This window comes from Electrophorus electricus, chromosome 21, assembly GCF_041902795.1.
Source record: "Electrophorus electricus isolate QZ-2024a chromosome 21, ASM4190279v1, whole genome shotgun sequence".
Taxonomy (NCBI): Eukaryota; Metazoa; Chordata; class Actinopteri; order Gymnotiformes; family Gymnotidae; genus Electrophorus; species Electrophorus electricus.
The window spans coordinates 13,198,326-13,217,500 of record NC_137517.1 but is presented as its reverse complement, the minus strand read 5'-3'; the positions used below and the strand labels follow the sequence as shown (position 1 = coordinate 13,217,500).

Sequence of the window (19,175 nt, the reverse complement as noted above, 5' to 3'; positions counted from 1 at the left end):
ATGATCAGAGTGAACTCACGAGGAAGGTAAAAAGGACTGGGTGAGCAAGACCGGGCGAGAGTAACAACATTATCGTTATCACACCAGCCATTGTTTACCATCATGCACACATCACCGCCTCTCGACTTCCCCGATTCTGCTATTCTGTCCATGCGGCGCACCGAGAAAAACTCGGCCAGGTGGATGGCATGGCTCGGTACCGCTGGGTCTCAGTGAGGCAGAGGAGATTGCAGTCCCGAATGTCCCTCTGGAACTTTATCCTGGCCCAGAGGTTGTCGAGCTTGTTATCCAGAGACTGGACATTGGCTAGCAGGATGCTAGGTAAGGGAGCTCAGTGTGCCCGAGGCCTCAGCCTGTTCCTTACACCGGCTCCCTTTCCTCACGGCCATTTCTTTGTGTTGCGTCCTTTGTTTTCCCTTAGGATCTCACTCTGCCAACTTAGGTCTGAGGTTAGAAATGGTTTGAGGTGAGTATTTTGTAAACTGAAAGAAACAAGAGTGTTTCTGTCATAAGAGATGCGCATCATAGTAAAAAGAAAAGATAAGAAGGCAAGAATTTCGGAGAAAGTACAAAGTACGGTCGGAGGAGTGGTGACAGCAGTCGACCTCTCTGGCGTCATCTTTATCTTTTCACTAGATAAAATGATAAAACATGTAAACCCAGCAAAAGCACAGGATAATGTCATAACATCAGGAAACCGATATCAGGAGGAATGATGCAGTGAAGTTAATAAAGGCTCAACCAATAACTTTGTTCAATGTGCTTTGTGAGGTACTGGGCAGTGAACATGTGCAACATTTGCTTCGTGCTGAAGTGAGACGTTATCAAGGGGAAAAGTGCTCACAAGGCTCTTTGCACTGCATCTGAGCTACACGTGTTTATGCAAGAACAACAATCTCCCTTTGTGAGTGTATTTGGACACTCAGTATGGCAGGAAAAATTAGTCTATCTCGTTGATAGTTTCTCCTGTTTTGATGAGCTTAACATTGAACGCAGGGCCTCTCTGACACTTTTTGAAGTGTGTGACATAATCAGGGCCATCGGGAACCCCTTTACCTTTCACCTCATAGGAATGACTGAGGATCTGATCTGTGCTGAATAAGAGAAGCTGTTCCAGTTATCATCTGATGAGATACTGATGTCAGAATTCAAACAGATGTAATTGTAGAACTTCTGGATCCAAAGACAGAGTGAATTTTCAACCTTCTCATTAAAAGCTGTGCAGGTTTTGATGTTCTTCGCTAGTGGGGTTGATACTTTCTGTTGTGAGAATAACCTCTCTGCTCTCACCACAATCAAGACTGAGTACCATAACAAAATGGAGGCAGAGTCAGATCTGTGTTTGAAGACCACTGCCCTCATCCTGGACATCGTACAGCTTTACTCAGCTAAACTCCTCAACCCTCTTACTGAAATGGTAAGTGATCACCGTCTGTGTATCTGTGGGATGATTTATAGGAGACACTTGGTCTAAAATGTTTGAGAACTACTGATTTAGATAAACAAAATATCTCTATTCTCTTTATCTACCTGTCTCTACTGTTCTTTCTGAAATCCACACACAGACAAAACACAAAATGTGCTTATTCCTTATTACAACACACCACTATTAATTTAACTGCATTGAACAGACATGTTAAATTGATCGGTTAATTATGCATCAAGATGGTGATTTCTGTTCTCTCTCTTGTATAACACACACACACACACACACACACACACACACACACACACACACGCACACATACACACGCACGCTTTTAATTCAGAGCAAGTTCAAATTGCTTCTTTGTTAACTCCACCCCTGCCTAAGTTTGGAAACAGTCCCACAAGTCAACAGGCAAACAATAGATTAATAGTCAAACAGAATTACGATAATTTGATCAAAGATGCTACCAGACACGGATTCAGATGGTAAAGTTGTGGAGGAGAGACAGAAGGGTGAGTTAAATTTTATAAAGGAGTTCCATATTCCCTTGGAGGAAACTGAACAAAACTGTTAGTTTGTGTAACAGAGATAAAGAAGCAGTGTGATGATATTGTGCAGAGATTAAGTGCAGGCAGTTCACACTGAGCAGTGGGGAGTGATGTCCACACAAACCCCAGAAGAGGAGAAAGCCCTGGATATACTGGTTCATCAGTGTCTCTTAGGATAAGAGGAGGAACTGATGTGTGTGGAGAAGAATGTCCATCTCCATCCCCTCAGCCTGTCTCTCCACAGTACCCTTCACCTGCTCTAGTCCTGCTGCATCTGCTGGGCCTCTCAGGCAGGACCACAGTCAAAAAGGCAAACAGTGTAAATAGACAAAGGTCAGCACTAGGAAGACCAAAGAGGGGAAACAAGTATGACAGGAAGTGCAGACGTGACACATACAAGAGGGGTCACATCACGGTCACTTTTACAGGAAGTGAGTTGTTATTCACGACTGTAAATCACTGTCCTACCACCAGCTGAGTTCCTGCGTCAGTGATACCTGATTGCTGTCCCATGGTGTGGGTGATAAGAGAATGTGGTTAGTTGTGATTGGTCAGTGATGGTAAACCACCTGGTCTTGGTGAAGATAAGACTGAAGTCAGGGTCTGGAGGTGGAGGGTTTAGGGGGAGAGTTGGAGTGGAGCTGGAGCAGAGCTGGTGGACTGAGCAGTGAGGTTTGGAGAAACCTCTACCTGGGGCTTTCTCTCTCTACTTCTCTCTCTCGCTCACTCTTTCTTTACCTCTCTCTTACTTTATATCCATCTATTGGGTAACATTCAGGTAGTATGACATAATGTAAATGCTTAAGTAACTTTATAAAGTTAGTTATACATATTCTCATCAATTAAACTGTGCTACACAATAGAATTTACTCTAATACCTTTGTAATTATAATTCAGTCAGATAAATGTATTATATTTTACACGTCTTAAATGTTGGTCTACACCTGTTTCCATCGCTGGTTGTAGGTAAGCAGGGCAGGGGTAAGTGAACACTGTAACAAGTGAAAGAGTTATAATGTCAATGTGTGTAAGAGAGAAATATACACTTACAGTGTGTGTGTGTGTGTGTGTGTGTGTGTGTGTGTGTGTGTGTGTGTGTGTGTAAGAAAGAGAGAGAGAGAGAGAGAGAGAGAGAGAGAGAGAAGTGTGTGATAGGTTTTTTGTGGTGCATTTGTTGAGCACTGCCTGTACTCAGAGGAAAGGCAGCACAAAGACACTTAAGAAGCACTTTAGGATTAATGATTTGGTCAGCTAACACCTTGCATAGTGATTAGGGTACAGGATACAGAGGGGTTTAAGGAACACTCACAAATTAACAAAGTACCTTATGATGGAGATCATGATGTACTAACACCAGTGCAGTAATGTGTTTATGAATGAAAATACTCACACAGCTTTTCTGGATGCTGTAACCAATGGAAGCAGTCTCAGTAGACATTCCTCTGATGGGTCATATTTACTCAGGTCAAACTCATCCAGCTCCTCTTCTGAGTTCAGCAACACAAACACCAGAGCTGACCACTGAGCTGGAGAGAGACTGGCTCCATGGAGACAATGGTCACCTCCTCTGCTCAGGTATGTCTGGACTTCCAGTACTAGAGAATGATCCTTTAGTTCACTCAGACAGTGGAACAGATTGATGGATTTCTCTGGAGATGGATTCTCCCTGATCTTCTCCTTGATGTAGTTGACTGTTTCCTCTTTGCTGTGAGAGCTTCTTTTCCTCTGTGTCAGTAGGCCTCATAAGAGAGTCTGATTGGACTCCAGTGAGAGACCCAGAAGGAAGCGGAGGAAAAGGTCCAGATGTTCATTCTCACTCTGTAAGGCCTTGTCCACTGCATTCATAAGGAAGTCAGACATGGTTGATCTTTTAAAGAGACCTTTCTTTTGCTGTTTCAACACATTTTTCTTTTTGGAGATGAAGGAGAGAAATGCATATAAAGCAGCCAGAAACTCCTGAATGCTCAGATGCACAAAGCTGAACACCTTCCCCAGGTGAAGCCCAGACTCCTCTCTGAAGATTTGGGTACGCACTCCTGAGTACAGTGACACTACTTTGACATCAATGCCACACTCTCTTAGGTCTTCCTCATAGAAGATCAGGTTGCCCTTTTCCAGCTGTTGGAAAGCCAGTTTTCCCAGTGCCAGAATTGACTTTTTAGTCTGTTGAGGATCAGTGTCAGTGTTTCCATGGTACTTTCTATCCTTGTGTTTGATCTGAAAGATCAGAAAGTGTGTGAACATTTGAGTCAGAGTCTTGGGGATCTCTCCACTCTCTGCTTCACCCAACATTCTCTCTAGAACAGTGGCTGCAATCCAACAGAAGACTGGAATGTGACACATGATGTAGAGGCTTCTTGATGACTTCATGTGTGTGATGATTTTGTTGGCCAGGCTCTGGTCACTGATTCTCTTCCTGAAGTACTCCTCTTTCTGAGGGTCACTGAACCCTCGTACCTCTGTTACCTGATCAACACACTCAGGAGGGATCTGATTGGCTGCTGCAGGTCGAGAGGTTATCCAGAGGAGAGCAGAGGGAAGCAGATTCCCCTTGATGAGGTTTGTCAGCAGCACATCCACCGAGGTCGACTCTGTTACATTCCACAAGTTCTCATTGTTCTGGAAATCTAGAGGAAGTCAACACTCATCCAGACCATCAAAGATGAAAATGACTTTGTAAGCATCACAGTGTATTAATTGTAATTGTTTTGTTTCTGGGAAAAAGTGATGAAGTAGATCCATCAGACTGAACATTTTCTCCTTCATCAAATTCAGCTCCCTAAAAGGAAGTGGAAATATGAAGAGGACGTCCTGATTTGCTCTTCCTTCAGCCCAGTCCAGAATGAACTTCTGAACAGAGACCGTTTTCCCAATTCCAGCAACTCCTTTAGTCAGCACTCTTCTGATGGGTTTGTCTTTAAAGAGGTCATTGCATTTGATGGGTGTCTCCTGTGTTGCTGGTCTCCTGGATGCTGTCTCAATCTGTCTCACCTCGTGTTCATTATTGACCTCTCCACTCCCTCCCTCTGTGATGTAGAGCTCTGTGTAGATCTCATTCAGAAGAGTTGAGCTTCCTTGTTGGGAAATTCCTTCATTAATTCTTTTAAATGTATCCATTAGTTTGTGTTTGAGATTTCGTTGATATTCAGAGAATAGCTCTAATAAACAGAAGAACATGATCACAAATATTTTATTTTCTTGTTATCTTTGATGTTGAAGTAATTTATCAAAACGCTGAAACACTTTGCACAAACACAGAGGACAAAATTTAGTTATAGTGATACTGCCATCATAAAGCCATGATCCAGAGCTCTTACTGCTCTGTAGTGTGTTAGCAAGGTCTGTCTGGTTCATGTTCCCCATGACATGCAGTGTGATCTTCAGCGCTCCCTCTCTGGCACTGCTCTGATCCTCCTCATCCTCCACCTCTCTCTCAGAGCATGCTGGGTAATCTGGACTCAGCAGCTTCTTAAACTTCTTCAGCTCCTTCTTCACCAGAGAGACGACTTTGTGCTCCAGCTCCTGGTTAGGAATAAACAGCAACAGACAATCAAAAAAACACCACCATGTTACAGAGAGAGATCACTACATGATTTTGTTTCATGATGGAGAACATTCTGGCAGTGTTTGGGTAGTTACTTAAAAAAAGGAATCCATTACTCATCACTTATCTAAAATTGTAATGGGATTACTGTACTCATTACTTAATGGAAAAAGTAATCTTATTACTTCTGTTACATCCTAAAACCCAAATATACTAGAAATCACCCCCACACTTACATACCTTGAATATGGACTCCAATTGTTTTCTGTAGGTGAGTTCTGCTTTTTCTCTTTGTACACTGTGGACAAACACAACAGACTTTTATGGAGGAATATGTAGCACATTCATACCTGCACAACACATGATTATACAGACAAGTAGATAATATACAAGATTATATATTATCAACACTTGCGTTTCTGCATTTTATAACAGATCTGTGATGCTGCCTGGTGTGCAGCAGCAGAAAGGATGAAGATGCAGGTGTGAGTGTAGAAACTCAAAAAGGCTTTTAATAGAAAGTGAAAGTAAAGCAAATGTGCTAAACACACTCAGCCACAAGAAAACAAAGGTCAACAAACAAGAACAGGAAGACAGGAAACAGGAGAAGTATATACATAGAGGAATCTGGGAAGAGAACAATGCAGAGACTAAGGACAAGTGGCTGGAATGACAGGTGGAGTTAGGTCAGTAGTGGCAGGAATGGTGGGTGGAGTTAGCCTGGTTTGGCAGGAATGGTGGGAGGAGTTAGGCTGGGGAGTGGCAGGAATGGTGGGAGGAGTTAGGCTGGGGCTTTGGCAGGAATGGTGGGTGGAGTTAGGCTGGAGAGTGGCAGGAATGGTAGGTGGAATTAGGCTGGGGAGTGGCAGGAATGGTGGGTGGAGTTAGGCTGGGCAGTGGCAGGAATGGTGGGAGGAGTTAGGCTGGAAAGTGGCAGAAATGGTGGGAGGAGTTAGGCTGGAAAGTGGCCAGAATGGTGGGAGGAGTTAGGCTGGGGCTTTGGCAGGAATGGTGGGTGGAGTTAGGCTGGGGAGTGGCAGGAATGGTGGGAGGAGCAGGGAGAAGGACAACACACAGATACAACAATAAACAAAGGACGACAAGGGAAAGCAAAACAGACAAAAGGGCTCCTTTACAAGATGATTTGTTAGAAAATAAGTACATTTTATTTATAGAGCACATTTACCACAACAGCAATGATCAAAGTGCTGTGGAAAGTTAGGAAAAATGTCTTAACAAAAACCTGTGAAATGTAAAACAAAAGGAAATGTGCCATCAAACATAAACATGGACAGAGAAATGAAAATGTCAGAGTAAAAAGAAGTGTTTGAAATCTGCACAAGAGGGAGCAGAGCTGATATTCAGAGGAGGACTGTTCCACAGCCTCAGTGCTGCAGCTGAACAGACACAGTCACACTTCAGCTTCAGTCGAGACTGTGGAACAGATACAGTCACACTTCAGCTTCAGTCGAGACTGTGGAACAGACACAGTCACAGTTCAGCTTCAGTGGAGACTGTGGAACAGTCAACAGCTGATCTGAACAACTCTGAGTGCCAGTGAGTAGATGACTTGTTCCTAAGCATGAACAAAGAATTTGATTTTGGGAAATTTCTCTGAACTTGTAAAAATTATTCCTAATAACAGAATTTATTTGCTGATCAAATCTGAGCTCTGGATCAAAGATAACACCAAGATTTTTGTATTTCTAGGAATAATACAATCAGATTAATCAACTGTTACACAAGTGTTAACCCCTCACTATCTATGTTTACATGTAAATCCATGATCTTATATTAGTCTACAACTGTCTTACTTAGATATGATCCTGTTAATATTACAGTCTGATTGTTATAGTGTGACATAGTGTCTTAGTTGACCTAAGCTTAGGCTGATTAAAACATGTGTTCCAGGATAATATTATCCAGACTATGTGCACATGTAAACACACACTGATCCACGGAATAAACATTTGTGCTACATTTCTGGCAAAGCCTGATAAACATATTATACATATATTGTACATACATTGTTTATATATATATATATATATATATATATATATATATATATATATATATATATATATATATATATATATATATATATAGAGAGAGAGAGAGAGAGAGAGAGAGAGAGAGAGATATTTCCTTATGTACCCCTGTTTTTTTCCCTCAGTTTGGACAGAGCACTCTCAAACCATTACTATACTATGTATGACTATGTACATGACAAATAAACCAAACTTGAAACTTAAACTGTAATCAAGAGAGTTTGTTTTTGTCTAGTCATTAAAAGAGGAGCTCAGCAATGTTCAGTAACAGCATTACTACTGTAGCTAAATCCAGCTCATCTACCTACAGCTGGATCCTGCCCCAACTCCTCTTCTTAAGTGTTCTTCTGCTATTTCTCCCATGTCTTCTCATTAATGCTTCCCTTCGGATTCTGTCCCTACAGCTCTCAAAACCTCAGCTTTAACTGCCATTCTTTATAAAACAGGACTAAATGCTGCACTACTTGATAATTACTGACCCATTTCCAGTCTCCCCTGTCTACTCAGGGTTCCAGCCTCTCAACTACAATCTTTCTTAAATACTCAGGATCTATTTGAACCTTTCCAATCTGACTTCCATACTACGCACAACACTGAGAGAGCCCTGTTACATGGTTTCAATGATCCCCTTCTCTCTACTGACTCTGGTGCCCTGTGTGTTCTCCTCCTTCTAGATCTTCTAGATAGAAGTGCTGTGTTTGACACAATTAAACCATAACATACTTATCAGCTGCCTCTCAGACATTGGGATTACTAATACAGTTCTTGAATGGTTTATCTCCTATATCTCTAATAGATCACATTTTGTCACACTTGGTAAACACAAATCACACACTGTTATCGTTACCCAAGATGTTCTCTAGGGATCGGTGCCTGGTCCTCTCCTATTTAATCGATATGTTGCCCCTTGGTCAGATTATCCGCAGGCATGGTCTCCGTTTCCACTGTTATGCTGATGACACTCAGATTTATAGTAGCACCAAAGGTAACACTACCTTACCACTTCCTGCTTTACTCTCTTGTATCAAAGATCTCAAACAGTGGATGAACATAAACTTCCTAGAGTTAAATCCTTACAAAATAAAATTTTAGTTATTGGTTCTAAATCCATAATCGCTAAATTAACTGATTTTAAACTCAGTCTAGATGGGTCTTGGTCAAATCATCAACTGCATTTGGGAACTTTGGTGTACTCCTCACTCTTTGAACTCCACATCATGTCAATGGTTAAAAATGCCTTTTTTTTACAGTCACAATATCAGTAGACTTAGGCCCATGCTCTCCAGACAAGGTGCTGAAACTCTGGTTCATGCTTTCATCACATCCCATCTTGATTACTGCAACTCTCTCTTCATTTACATCCCAGAATTCTCTTAGATGTTAAAAAATGTCAGCCCACAACACCCCGATTCTACATCAGTTACAGTGGCTCCCTGTCCGTCAACACATTCAGTATAAACTCGTCCTGCTTACATTCAAAGCTCTGCATGGTCTTGCACCTCCCTACTTAGCTGAACTCCTACATCCATACTGCTCCACCCATACACTTAGGTCTTCTGATGCAGGTCTTCTCTCTATCCATAAGTTAAGATTGGTCTCTGTAGGGGCAGATATTTTAGTGTCATGGCCTCAAAACTAAAACTATGGATGAACTGATGGAGCTCATGAAGGGCTTCATAATGAGCTGAGTGAGTTTGATCAGGTGGGATTAGGAGTGAGGAACACTGTCCTAAACCAGGAGATCATCAACTCTCATCAGAACACTCTCCCTCTCTGAAGTGTAAGCGGAGGACTCCATCTTACCTGAGCTCAGGAGAACAGTCACATTCCCTACATCATCCTAACCTGAGCTCAGTAGAACAGTCACCTTCCCTACATCATCCTTACCTGAGCTCAGTAGAACAGTCACATTCCCTACATCATGCTTACCTCAGCTCAGTAGAACAGTCACATTCCCTACATCATCCTTACCTGAGCTCAGTAGAACAATCACATTCCCTACATCATCCTTACCTGAGCTCAGTAGGACACACTCCCTCTCTGAACTGACGTTTAGGGTCCATCGACTTGTCACTCTTCATGGACACACAGCTGGGTTCCGGGGAGTCTGATCTCTTACCCTGTATCAGACTAACATACACAATTAAAAACATATTGTTTTAATGCCAAAATACTAATGTGTGTATAAATGGTGCAAATATAAATTCATATGTATTTATCTCTATCGATGGTCTATCAAGACCATCACCTCTCATCAGAACACGTTCCCTCTCTGAAGTGTAAGTAGAGGACTCCATCTTACCTGAGCTCTGGAGAACAGTCACATTCCCTACATCATCTTTACCTGAGCTCAGAAGGATACACTCCCTCTCTGAAGTGTAAGCGGAGGACTCACTCTTACCTGAGCTCAGTAGAACAGTCACATTCCCTACGTCATCCTTACCTGAGTTCAGTAGGATACACTCCCTCTCTGAACTGTAATGGAATGTCCATTGACTGGTCACTCTTCATGGATACACTGCTGGGTTCCGGGGAGTCTGATCTCTTACCCTGAATCAGACAAACATACACAATTAAAAAGATATTATTTTAAGGCCAAAATACTAATGTGTGTATAAATGGTGCAAATATAAATTAATATGTATTTATGTCTATCGTTGCGATTTTTATTGAATGTTTTTTAAAGAATTCGTACAAAGATGTTGAAAACACTAAATTCGTTATTATGTTTCTTGTTATTTACTAAGTGATCTTCAAGTTGACCAGAGTTATACCAGAGAGCAACTTTACATTACATTAAGCTGGTCTTAAACTTTCTGAAGTTTATACTTATCTTTCATCTTTGTATTATGCATTGTGTCTCTGTCTCAGTAGAGACAACTGTTTCTGGCAGTATCTGATTTAAGATTGTTACCTGCTGGTACTATTCAAGGGTTTTGTGAATGGATATCAAAGCACTTTTAAGAGGTCTGTGTGGCTAAGAACATCTACTAAATGCAATAAATATAGATTTATTCAGATATCCCAAGTAAATAAGTGCACAAACCTATGCACTGCAAGTATGTTTATTTATGTTCTCTCACCTGTCTCCTTTCTGTGTGTGCTGTTCCCCAGAGACACGTATTTTGGAGGTCATGTCTCCTCCTACAGATTATAGCTGTACACCTGCAAACACGCACATGCAGATTAATAATCAGAACACATATTCAATTACAATATTTACATTTACTGCATATGGCAGAAACCCTTGTCCAGAGAGACTTGCAGAAGTGATTTGTTGTGTCGCTACAAAAAACATAAATAAAGCACCTTTGTAAGTCGCTCAGGATAAGAGTGTCTGCTAAATTTTATAAATGCAAATGTAAACATCCTCATGTGAGCACAGAGAGGTTAGTGTTCTCAAAAGAGAAACAGTCATTCATGTTTTTGAAGAGCTTTGGTGTAGACAGGCACCTTTACTAACTTTATAAGTACAAAATATAATTTATTAAAATGAGCAAATAATGCATAAAGTTTAAACTGTAATCTTACAGCACTAAAACAAACTCAAAAACGTGGGTGTAGTGAACAGTATCACTCCAAAGTGGAAAAGAAGACAGAGGCAGGAAAAATGTGTTCTATAAGGGCATAGTGGGTCACAGACTAACTCAATCACTGTCATACAAAGAAACAGTGTCGAAATATCACTTAATAATATTACTAATAAATATTATAAATATTACTTCTTTAGTTACACTGACATGCACACTATTGGTACAATACGAACCTCACACTGTCAGTCTAATTACGACATGATCGTGTAAACAGCACGGTCTTAGCCTGATAAAACAACTAGTCTACATCTAGTTGGACACCTAAACACTTACTGTTAGATCTACTGGCTCACAGTCCGAGACATTTGTGACACTTCCTGCAGTACGACGCCTGTTCTATTTGCGCAGTTTGTTTCTGCTGAGAGGACAAAATAGAAATATATGAAGTATATAGTGCGTTTATTAGTACTTTTTATACAGTTCATGTAAACATGTTGATTCGGAACAATTTCTTAGATGAGCCTAGAACGACTTTAGTTTGGTTATTCTGAATCAGACGACCTCAGTTCTATTGCTCTATTTCGCGTAAACGAAGACACCTACTGCAACAGAATAGCGGCTAAAAGCTTTACGTTTTCAGACATTAACCTTGTTAATATTCAATTCTGTTAATATTAAATTTAAGAACTTGTTCTTTGAGTAGTATAAGTTCATATAATTCTTGATTGACAGCTCAGATTCAGATACTCAACGGCTTTGTTTTCTAAAGATATTTGCATTCCGCTTCTTAAAATGGAGCACAAAAATTTCACTTTCGCGTTAAACCGGACTGAACCGGTTTTGTCAAGGATAATTGTTTTTTAGGGGCCGGACTGCTGTGACCAGTCACAACACTTTATCCAACCTTCTGCGGGAGAGAGAAATCAGAGCTACAGTATAGAACTGTATTTAAATAACACAGAATAGCGTAGAACAGTGACAGTAAATTAGCAGTGGATTTGGACTGTGGGAGAATTTTGTTTGTCATGGAGCTTATACAGCACAGCTGTTCTGAGCAGACGTTTACTTAGGTTTTCACACACACACTCACACACACACACACACACACACACACACACACACACACACACTCACACACACACACACACACACACACACAGAGAGAGAGAGAGAGAGACAGGTTATTAGTTTGTGTGTAATACCTATTCTGTGCTCACAAACTCTATATAAAATGACTATTTATTGTCATTAAGTTTCGTTTCTAGCATACACTCCCCTGATATGACAGTTCAAACCATTTTGAGTGTTTGAATAAACCATTTTCAAATGGTATCTTGGGTCTCTCCCCTGCTGATTGCCATGTCCAGTTCACATGCCCAGTGATGTAGTGGTATAAGACAGTATGTGAACGTTTAGTTTGTGCCCAGACATGTATCTGAGAAGAAGACGAGCCAAAGACGTTAATCAGGCAGATCTGTTTACTAGTAGGTAACATCTAAGGTCAAGGTTATGATGGAGCTGTAGACATAAGTGAATGTTTTAAGGGACTTCAGACAAAAATTCTGAATAAAAGGTCAAAACACCACAAGGGACATAATCTGCATTAATCTGGTGTTGGCAAAAGTGCAAAATCAAACATCTGTTTTGTTAAAAAAAAAATTCACACAGTATTGACGTGTAACTCGCAGCATTCACGGATCTCCTTTGCTCGCATGCAAAATCTACATGTGCTCACTCATATTTGCTCTGCTCTCGCTTACATTTACTTTGCTCTGCTACAAAACTGCTTGCACGTGTTTAGATATATCCTGCTCTTACACAAACTTGCTCTTCTGCACACACAAACACATACTGTACTCTCGCGAATGTTTTTGTGTTCTTGCGCACAAGAACACAATTCTTTAATTTCATTATTATTAACTGTGAATGAAAAGGAAAGTCATCCATGATCATGATACAAATGTTATTATAAAACAGTTAGAACTTTAAAATAATTGCGGCACTTTCATATACATAATATTATGTGCCATTTCACAAAACAAATATGAATGTATTTAACACATATTGTTCTTATACTGTATAATATGTATGACTCGGGAATTTGCTCAAATAGATAAAGAAATAATATTATTTGAACTTACAGTAATATGCTCTGCTATATAAAGGAAAATTACCAATCTGCTACCATTTAGTGTTAGTTACCAACTTTGGTAGAGTACAAATTCACTCATTAGCCACATTATTTACCACTAATATCTGTAGTTCTGAAATTGACCACCTTGTGGTTTCCGTTACGTCTCCTTCCTGATCAGGTTTATCAGAGGCATGACAATGGTTTTACTGCTTGATAAAAGTCAGACACTTAAAGTCAAATTGCCACTGCTGGCGTTACTGCGTCAGTGAACTGTTCCACTAAGACGCATTAATGTAATTATGACATCACAACCTAAGGAAAGTGTAAGTTATTTAAAAGCGTTCCAACACACTAAATACCTACATGATTTTCTGAAGGAGGACAAGGTGATTTTCAAGGTATAGTCCGACCAGAATTATTGGATATTCTAATAGTTTTCAGCAATAGTATCAATATTACTTGCATGATTTATTATATCATTAAATTAAGTGCGCCGTTAATTATAGAAATATATAAAATATTTTATATTATCCGTGTATCCCCTGGATTCAGGAACGATCGTGAAAGGCCAAATTAAATCAATAGAGAAACATGATGAGTTTTTCTCAACATGGGAAATTGTTGACCAGGAACAAAACGTGGACACTAAAAGAAATGACGCAGGTATGCAATTTTACTGCCAAGCTGAAAATATAATATTTGTCTGTCTGAACATCAATCCGATCTGTTTGCTCTTTTTTTTAATCCAGACGATATCCGAGCTGCAGAAGGACAACTTTAACCTGCGCATGCGTATATGCTTCCTCAAGCATGAGGGCGGCTCGCAGAAGTGCAGCAGTTGTACAGAACAGATTTACAACGCGGCAGAGGAGCGTTTCCCAGTGGCGACGCAGCAAAACTTAGACGTGAGGAGACCCGAGTCTAGTTTTTGTAATCAGAGCCGGTTAATTGAGAGGACGAGACTGGGGACACTTGTTAATCACACTCCGCACCTAGATAAAGGGAGGGCGCTAAAAAATCTAAATACAACTTGAAAAGGCAATAAATTGACCTTCTCAAATGCATAAATTATTCTGCCCAAGCCTCTTTATTCTCTTCCTTTGTAGAATAGTTTTAACTGCTACTGCAGTAGCAGGACCAGACACGTGTCTTGAATTGAATTATTTCTTCATTTCACGTAATGCTCTTCATCCACCTGTCAGGAGTTGAGCAGGTGCAGAGAGGAACTGGAGAAGATGGAAGCGCTTTTCCATCAAGAGAAGACGCTCCGCCTACAGCTAGAGATCCAGCTACAAGCCTACACATTACAAGACCCGCCCTCTGAGGATCAGAGCCAATCAGAGGAAACCATTGAAGAGCTGCACAGGTCGGTACAGGCCTATATTTAATTCTGATAAGAAACATTGTTCATGGAAGATTTCCCAGTTAGAAACTCGGGCTGTTTCTCCAGGACAACCACATCAAAACAACAAAATTATTTGACATATTTCCATTTTAAATGCTAATTTCTGACCACTTAAGTTAAACCTTAGGGCCTTCATTAAACAATAATAATCCTTAGCTAGTAAATTGCTGTACTTTAATTATAGAAGAAATTATCCTTAGAAATGCTTTGTTTTTTATTCTTAGCAAAAGACAATTATATTATAGTACCTAGTCCTGAGCTGGCACACACCATTCTAATGTCACAGTGATTTCAGTGGAGTTTCTCCATGTAGTTCCATGTAATTGGAATGTAATTCCAAGATGAATCTGTGTGCAGAGAGTCCATCTCATAGTTCTAAATGAACATGTGAAATAAAATGTAGCCTAATCGAGTGTGTGTGTGATGGCTGTCAGGTACATAGAACAGCTGCAGGGGGAGCTCAAGGCTCAGAACACCATAATCAATCAGCTGAGGAACAGGAGCACCAATCAGAGCAGTGGACACCAGCCTGGCCACGCCCACAACTCCACACTCACCACCCTGAAAGAGGATGACATACGTGTGAGTGTGTATGTGTGTGCAGGTGCATGTTCCTGCATACATGTATGCTTATTAAACTGTTACTTTAAGACACTAAAACTTTAATGTTTTAATTCGGCTATGAGAATACATTAAAAATTATAAATTGTATACTATATAGGGAAATCCATTTGAACTAAATGTTTAGTATATTTGTACTCTATGTATTCTCTCTCTCTCTCTATTTAGGATCTGAAGAACTTGTTGGAGTTGAAAGACTCTGAGCTGCATGAGACCAAAATCAAACATGAGGCCAGTAAAAACGACCTCCAACAGGCCCTGAAGGACAAAGAGAAACAGATTCAGGTGGGTGTCTCCAAACACATGGCAACCTACAGGTAAAAACAGGCGTCCAAAAATATGCTCTTAATACAAAAGACCTATAGAGCTCACTAAGCATATTATCTGCACATTTATTATAAACATTTTCTTGTGGTTTAAAACAAAAGTGTGAAAAGAGAAAGGACTAAAACACAGGTCTGAAAGGGAACGACACCTTTACCAGACACACTCCTCAGCTTTATACAAAATGTCTGTGAAGCTTGGAGCCTCATTTAACCCCTGCCTGAACTCTGACCCCTGCAAGAGAAGGACTCTGCACCAATATTCCTCATCACACCAGACGGGGGCATCAGGGAGTAACACTGCAGCAGGGGGTGTGTGCATTTATGAGGGTGATTGTTGTTGTGTGTGAGCAGGGGCTGCATGACATTCTGGAAGGTCACATCCAGGATCTAGCTGAGAAAGATGCTGCGCTAGCAGAGACCACATCAGAGCTGAATAATCTGGAATCTGATGTGGGCAAACTCATTCTACAGCTTGAGAACAGAAAGCAGCAGCTCCAGGTAGCAACCCGACGTTTCATTCAGTCAGACCAGGTGCAGGGCGGAGTTTAGTGTTTTTAACATACTAAAAATACACCTGATTCACAACTCATCTGATATAATGGACCGGTACTCTAAAGATTAAGACTAGGTTTAGTCTGGATGCAAAGAATGGTTCCTTAAGTTGAATTGACTCTATTGAATCTCACACTCTGAATTTGATGTTTATTTACTTTGTTCATGTTTATATTCAGACTAAGGAGCTAAACTAAGGGGTTAGAAAGGGAAGTGATGCAACTAGTGCTGTCCTAGACAATAAAATGTATAATATAATTTACCCAACATAAGACATTTCTAATTATTTCAGTATAAGGGCTCTGATCCTTGTTTGGAGTCATTATTTCTAACTACTGGTTTCTCTGTGTTTATGATTGCACACACACATACAAGGAAGAGGATCCAATTGCAAGAGGTTTTATAGTGAAATCAAACAGATCAGAGGGGTCAGGCAGGTATTCGTAGTCCTGTTGATTCAAGGTCCATAACATGGGGCAGAGTCCAGGGGTGTCCAGGGGTCAGGCAGAAGTCGAAAACCAGAAAGACAAAACCATAACTGAACCACTTGGTATGCAAAATAAGGCTGGCAATACTTCATGACGTGAGTGTGAGGGAGGGGAGCTTAAGTAAGGGAGCAGTGATGAGAGAAACAATGATCAGGTGTGTGCTAGTATTCCAGTAAACCAGATTGGAGGCATGTGTGGGAAGAGGTAGGCGTGGCAGTGCAGGGCTGAGCGTGATTCCTGGGGTTTGTAACACTCTGTCTCTCTGTGATGATCTTAGCTCATGTCTGGGCAGCTACAGGAGAGTGTGAGAGAAAGTCAGCTCCTGAAACAACGCCTGAGATACACAGAGGCCTTCACACATCCTACATACCAGATCCAAGGTACACTCTGCACTGTGGGACTGATGGGGTCTTTCATTTTTGTCAAACTACTCTTGCTAAGTTATTTTCAAAGTGAAAAACCAAATATAGATGTAACATATATCTATAACAACCTTGTAACCTGCTGCTAAAGATTTTTCTTATTTTAATACCCTGTACATAATTGTTTGCATTATAACTATCAAAAATGCTGTTGACAAATATATAAGAAGCTCCTGATGTGGTTTTATCAGCAGTGGAGCAGCATATGTTGGAGATTCATGAACTGAAACCAACACTGCTGGAGACTATCAGGAGGACCCAGGACCTGTACAGACATCTGCAGGCCGCTGAGCGAGGTGCAAACACCAGTTCTACAACACGGGGACACAATCCAGAATTAGCCAAGCTATCCTCATTTACTAAAAATGTTCACTTGCGGAACCTGAAAAATCACGTCTTCCATTTCCACTTGAGAGTAGATGAAGATGGTGGTGAGTGTAATGATTTAATGAAGGTGTAACAAATGACTTCAGCAGAAAGATAATGACTTAATAGAATTTGTACAGTTACACCTGCAAGGTGTTTTAAGTGGCACCATTTAATGAAAGGTTGTCAGAAAACAGATGCACATTACAGAAATGACTGGAGGTGTGGAAGGTATACTTTTAATAACCTCTTTACCGTTACACATCGTTGTTTTGTTGTTTTGTGTTGTGTATTCATGTCACATTAATGCACTCTTCTTCATCTTGCTCTCGTAGCTTCAGTAAAGAAGGACCATTCTGGGAGGAACAGTGGCAGTGTGTGCAAGAGCAGCTTCAGATCAGTGATCAAAGCGTTGATCTGCTGCTCAGATCCTGCCCAGCCCTGCCTCTCCTCCAGGGCCCATGTTCATGGCCTCCACGTCCTGGTTCCACGTGAGAACTATGACACGCTGCTGGAACAGATGTGTGAGGGGAGGGGTCTGATCAGTCACGCGAGTGAACTGATCCAGCAACGCCTGCAGACCCACGGCCGACATCACATGCAGGTCCACGTGAGCCCAAGCACGCGACACACAGATTCAATTGGTTAATCGTCACATTTCATGGATAATTTTCACTGAGCTGATTTTCCTATTTCAAATGGACCATTTGTCACTGACTGTGAGGATTATTGAAGGATAAAGAGGCCCAGCGGAGGGCGAGTGGGAAATATTAATCCTTCATGTCTGTTTCAGCCAGTGGACCAGAACCTGCTCAGAAGCCTCTTATACATCATCAATGTCACTCAGACAACTCTAGAAGAGGCCAGTAAACTGTTGACATCTTTATCAGATGTCTCTAAAGAACAGAACCACGACAGAGTAGGAGTTATTTACCACTTTTTGCATCTTTCATAAGTACCACACCAGTAAGAAGTGAAATTCATTTAGCTGTTAGCTAAGTCTATTTACTGGAAGAACTTCATATTGGACTAAATTATGTTTTTTTGATTGACACATACGAATAATATGATTATTTTGGATTTTTGCACATTTGTAAATTATTTATTTATTTATTTTTCTTTAGTTCTGCCATCATGAAAACCTCAAAATGCAGAACAAGCTGAAGAAACCAAAACTAGAGAAATCATATAAGATGAATAAGATGCTTTCAAAGGCTGTCAAAACACTACGGCGATTCAAACGTTGAGCAACACTGACATTAAAATGATCTCCTGTGATTATTTTCTCTGTGATGGTCATATTCCACCCCTCTATCATCCATCAGTCTGTGCACCATCATACATTCACTCTTTCATTGTTGTTGTTTTTAGTAATTAAAATAAAATAAGTGTTGAAATAAAACTACATTCTGAGTATAGATTTTTTTCAAACTTATTGATGATTCTTCATTATGATTTAATTTTTTTACACCCTTACATACTAATAATTAAAAATTGGACAATTCCATGCAACATTTATTTATTAGAATGAATTTTGAATGTCCAAAAATAATAGCATTCTGCAGCAGTCAAGACAAACTTGCAAAAAGTCAGCAAGTTTATTTCTTTTAAAGATCCTTAAGAGACTCAAAATTATGCAAGTACAACAAAACTGTGCAAGTATAAAAGCAATGTAGGAAAAATAAATAAATTTAGCTAAATCAAAATAAATTCAACAATACCTCTTGATAGTTTTTCCTCATGTGAAACGCTTCTA

The 19,175-nt window shown here is 40.3% G+C and overlaps 1 protein-coding gene and 1 long non-coding RNA gene across 2 annotated transcripts in view; one reads left to right on the top strand and one right to left on the bottom strand.

Annotated features, from left to right (window-relative positions):
* LOC145652886 (NACHT, LRR and PYD domains-containing protein 3-like) overlaps positions 1–9,682 on the bottom strand; it is a 13,332-nt gene extending 3,650 nt beyond the window's left edge. The window contains exons 1-4 of the mRNA XM_081704683.1: positions 9,586–9,682; positions 5,762–5,819; positions 5,295–5,499; positions 3,368–5,135 (exon numbers count right to left, since the gene is read on the bottom strand). Of these exons, the coding sequence (XP_081560809.1) occupies positions 4,615–5,135; positions 5,295–5,499; positions 5,762–5,819; positions 9,586–9,653 (852 nt within the window). The 5' untranslated portion in view covers positions 9,654–9,682 and the 3' untranslated portion in view covers positions 3,368–4,614. The remainder of the gene's footprint in view (positions 1–3,367; positions 5,136–5,294; positions 5,500–5,761; positions 5,820–9,585) is intronic.
* Positions 9,683–15,945: 6,263 nt separating this feature from the next.
* On the top strand, positions 15,946–17,339 carry LOC145652766 (uncharacterized). The gene is made up of 3 exons (XR_014118978.1): positions 15,946–16,089; positions 16,909–17,011; positions 17,245–17,339. It is a non-coding gene; the product is annotated as an uncharacterized LOC145652766 (long non-coding RNA).
* Positions 17,340–19,175: the final 1,836 nt, after the last annotated feature.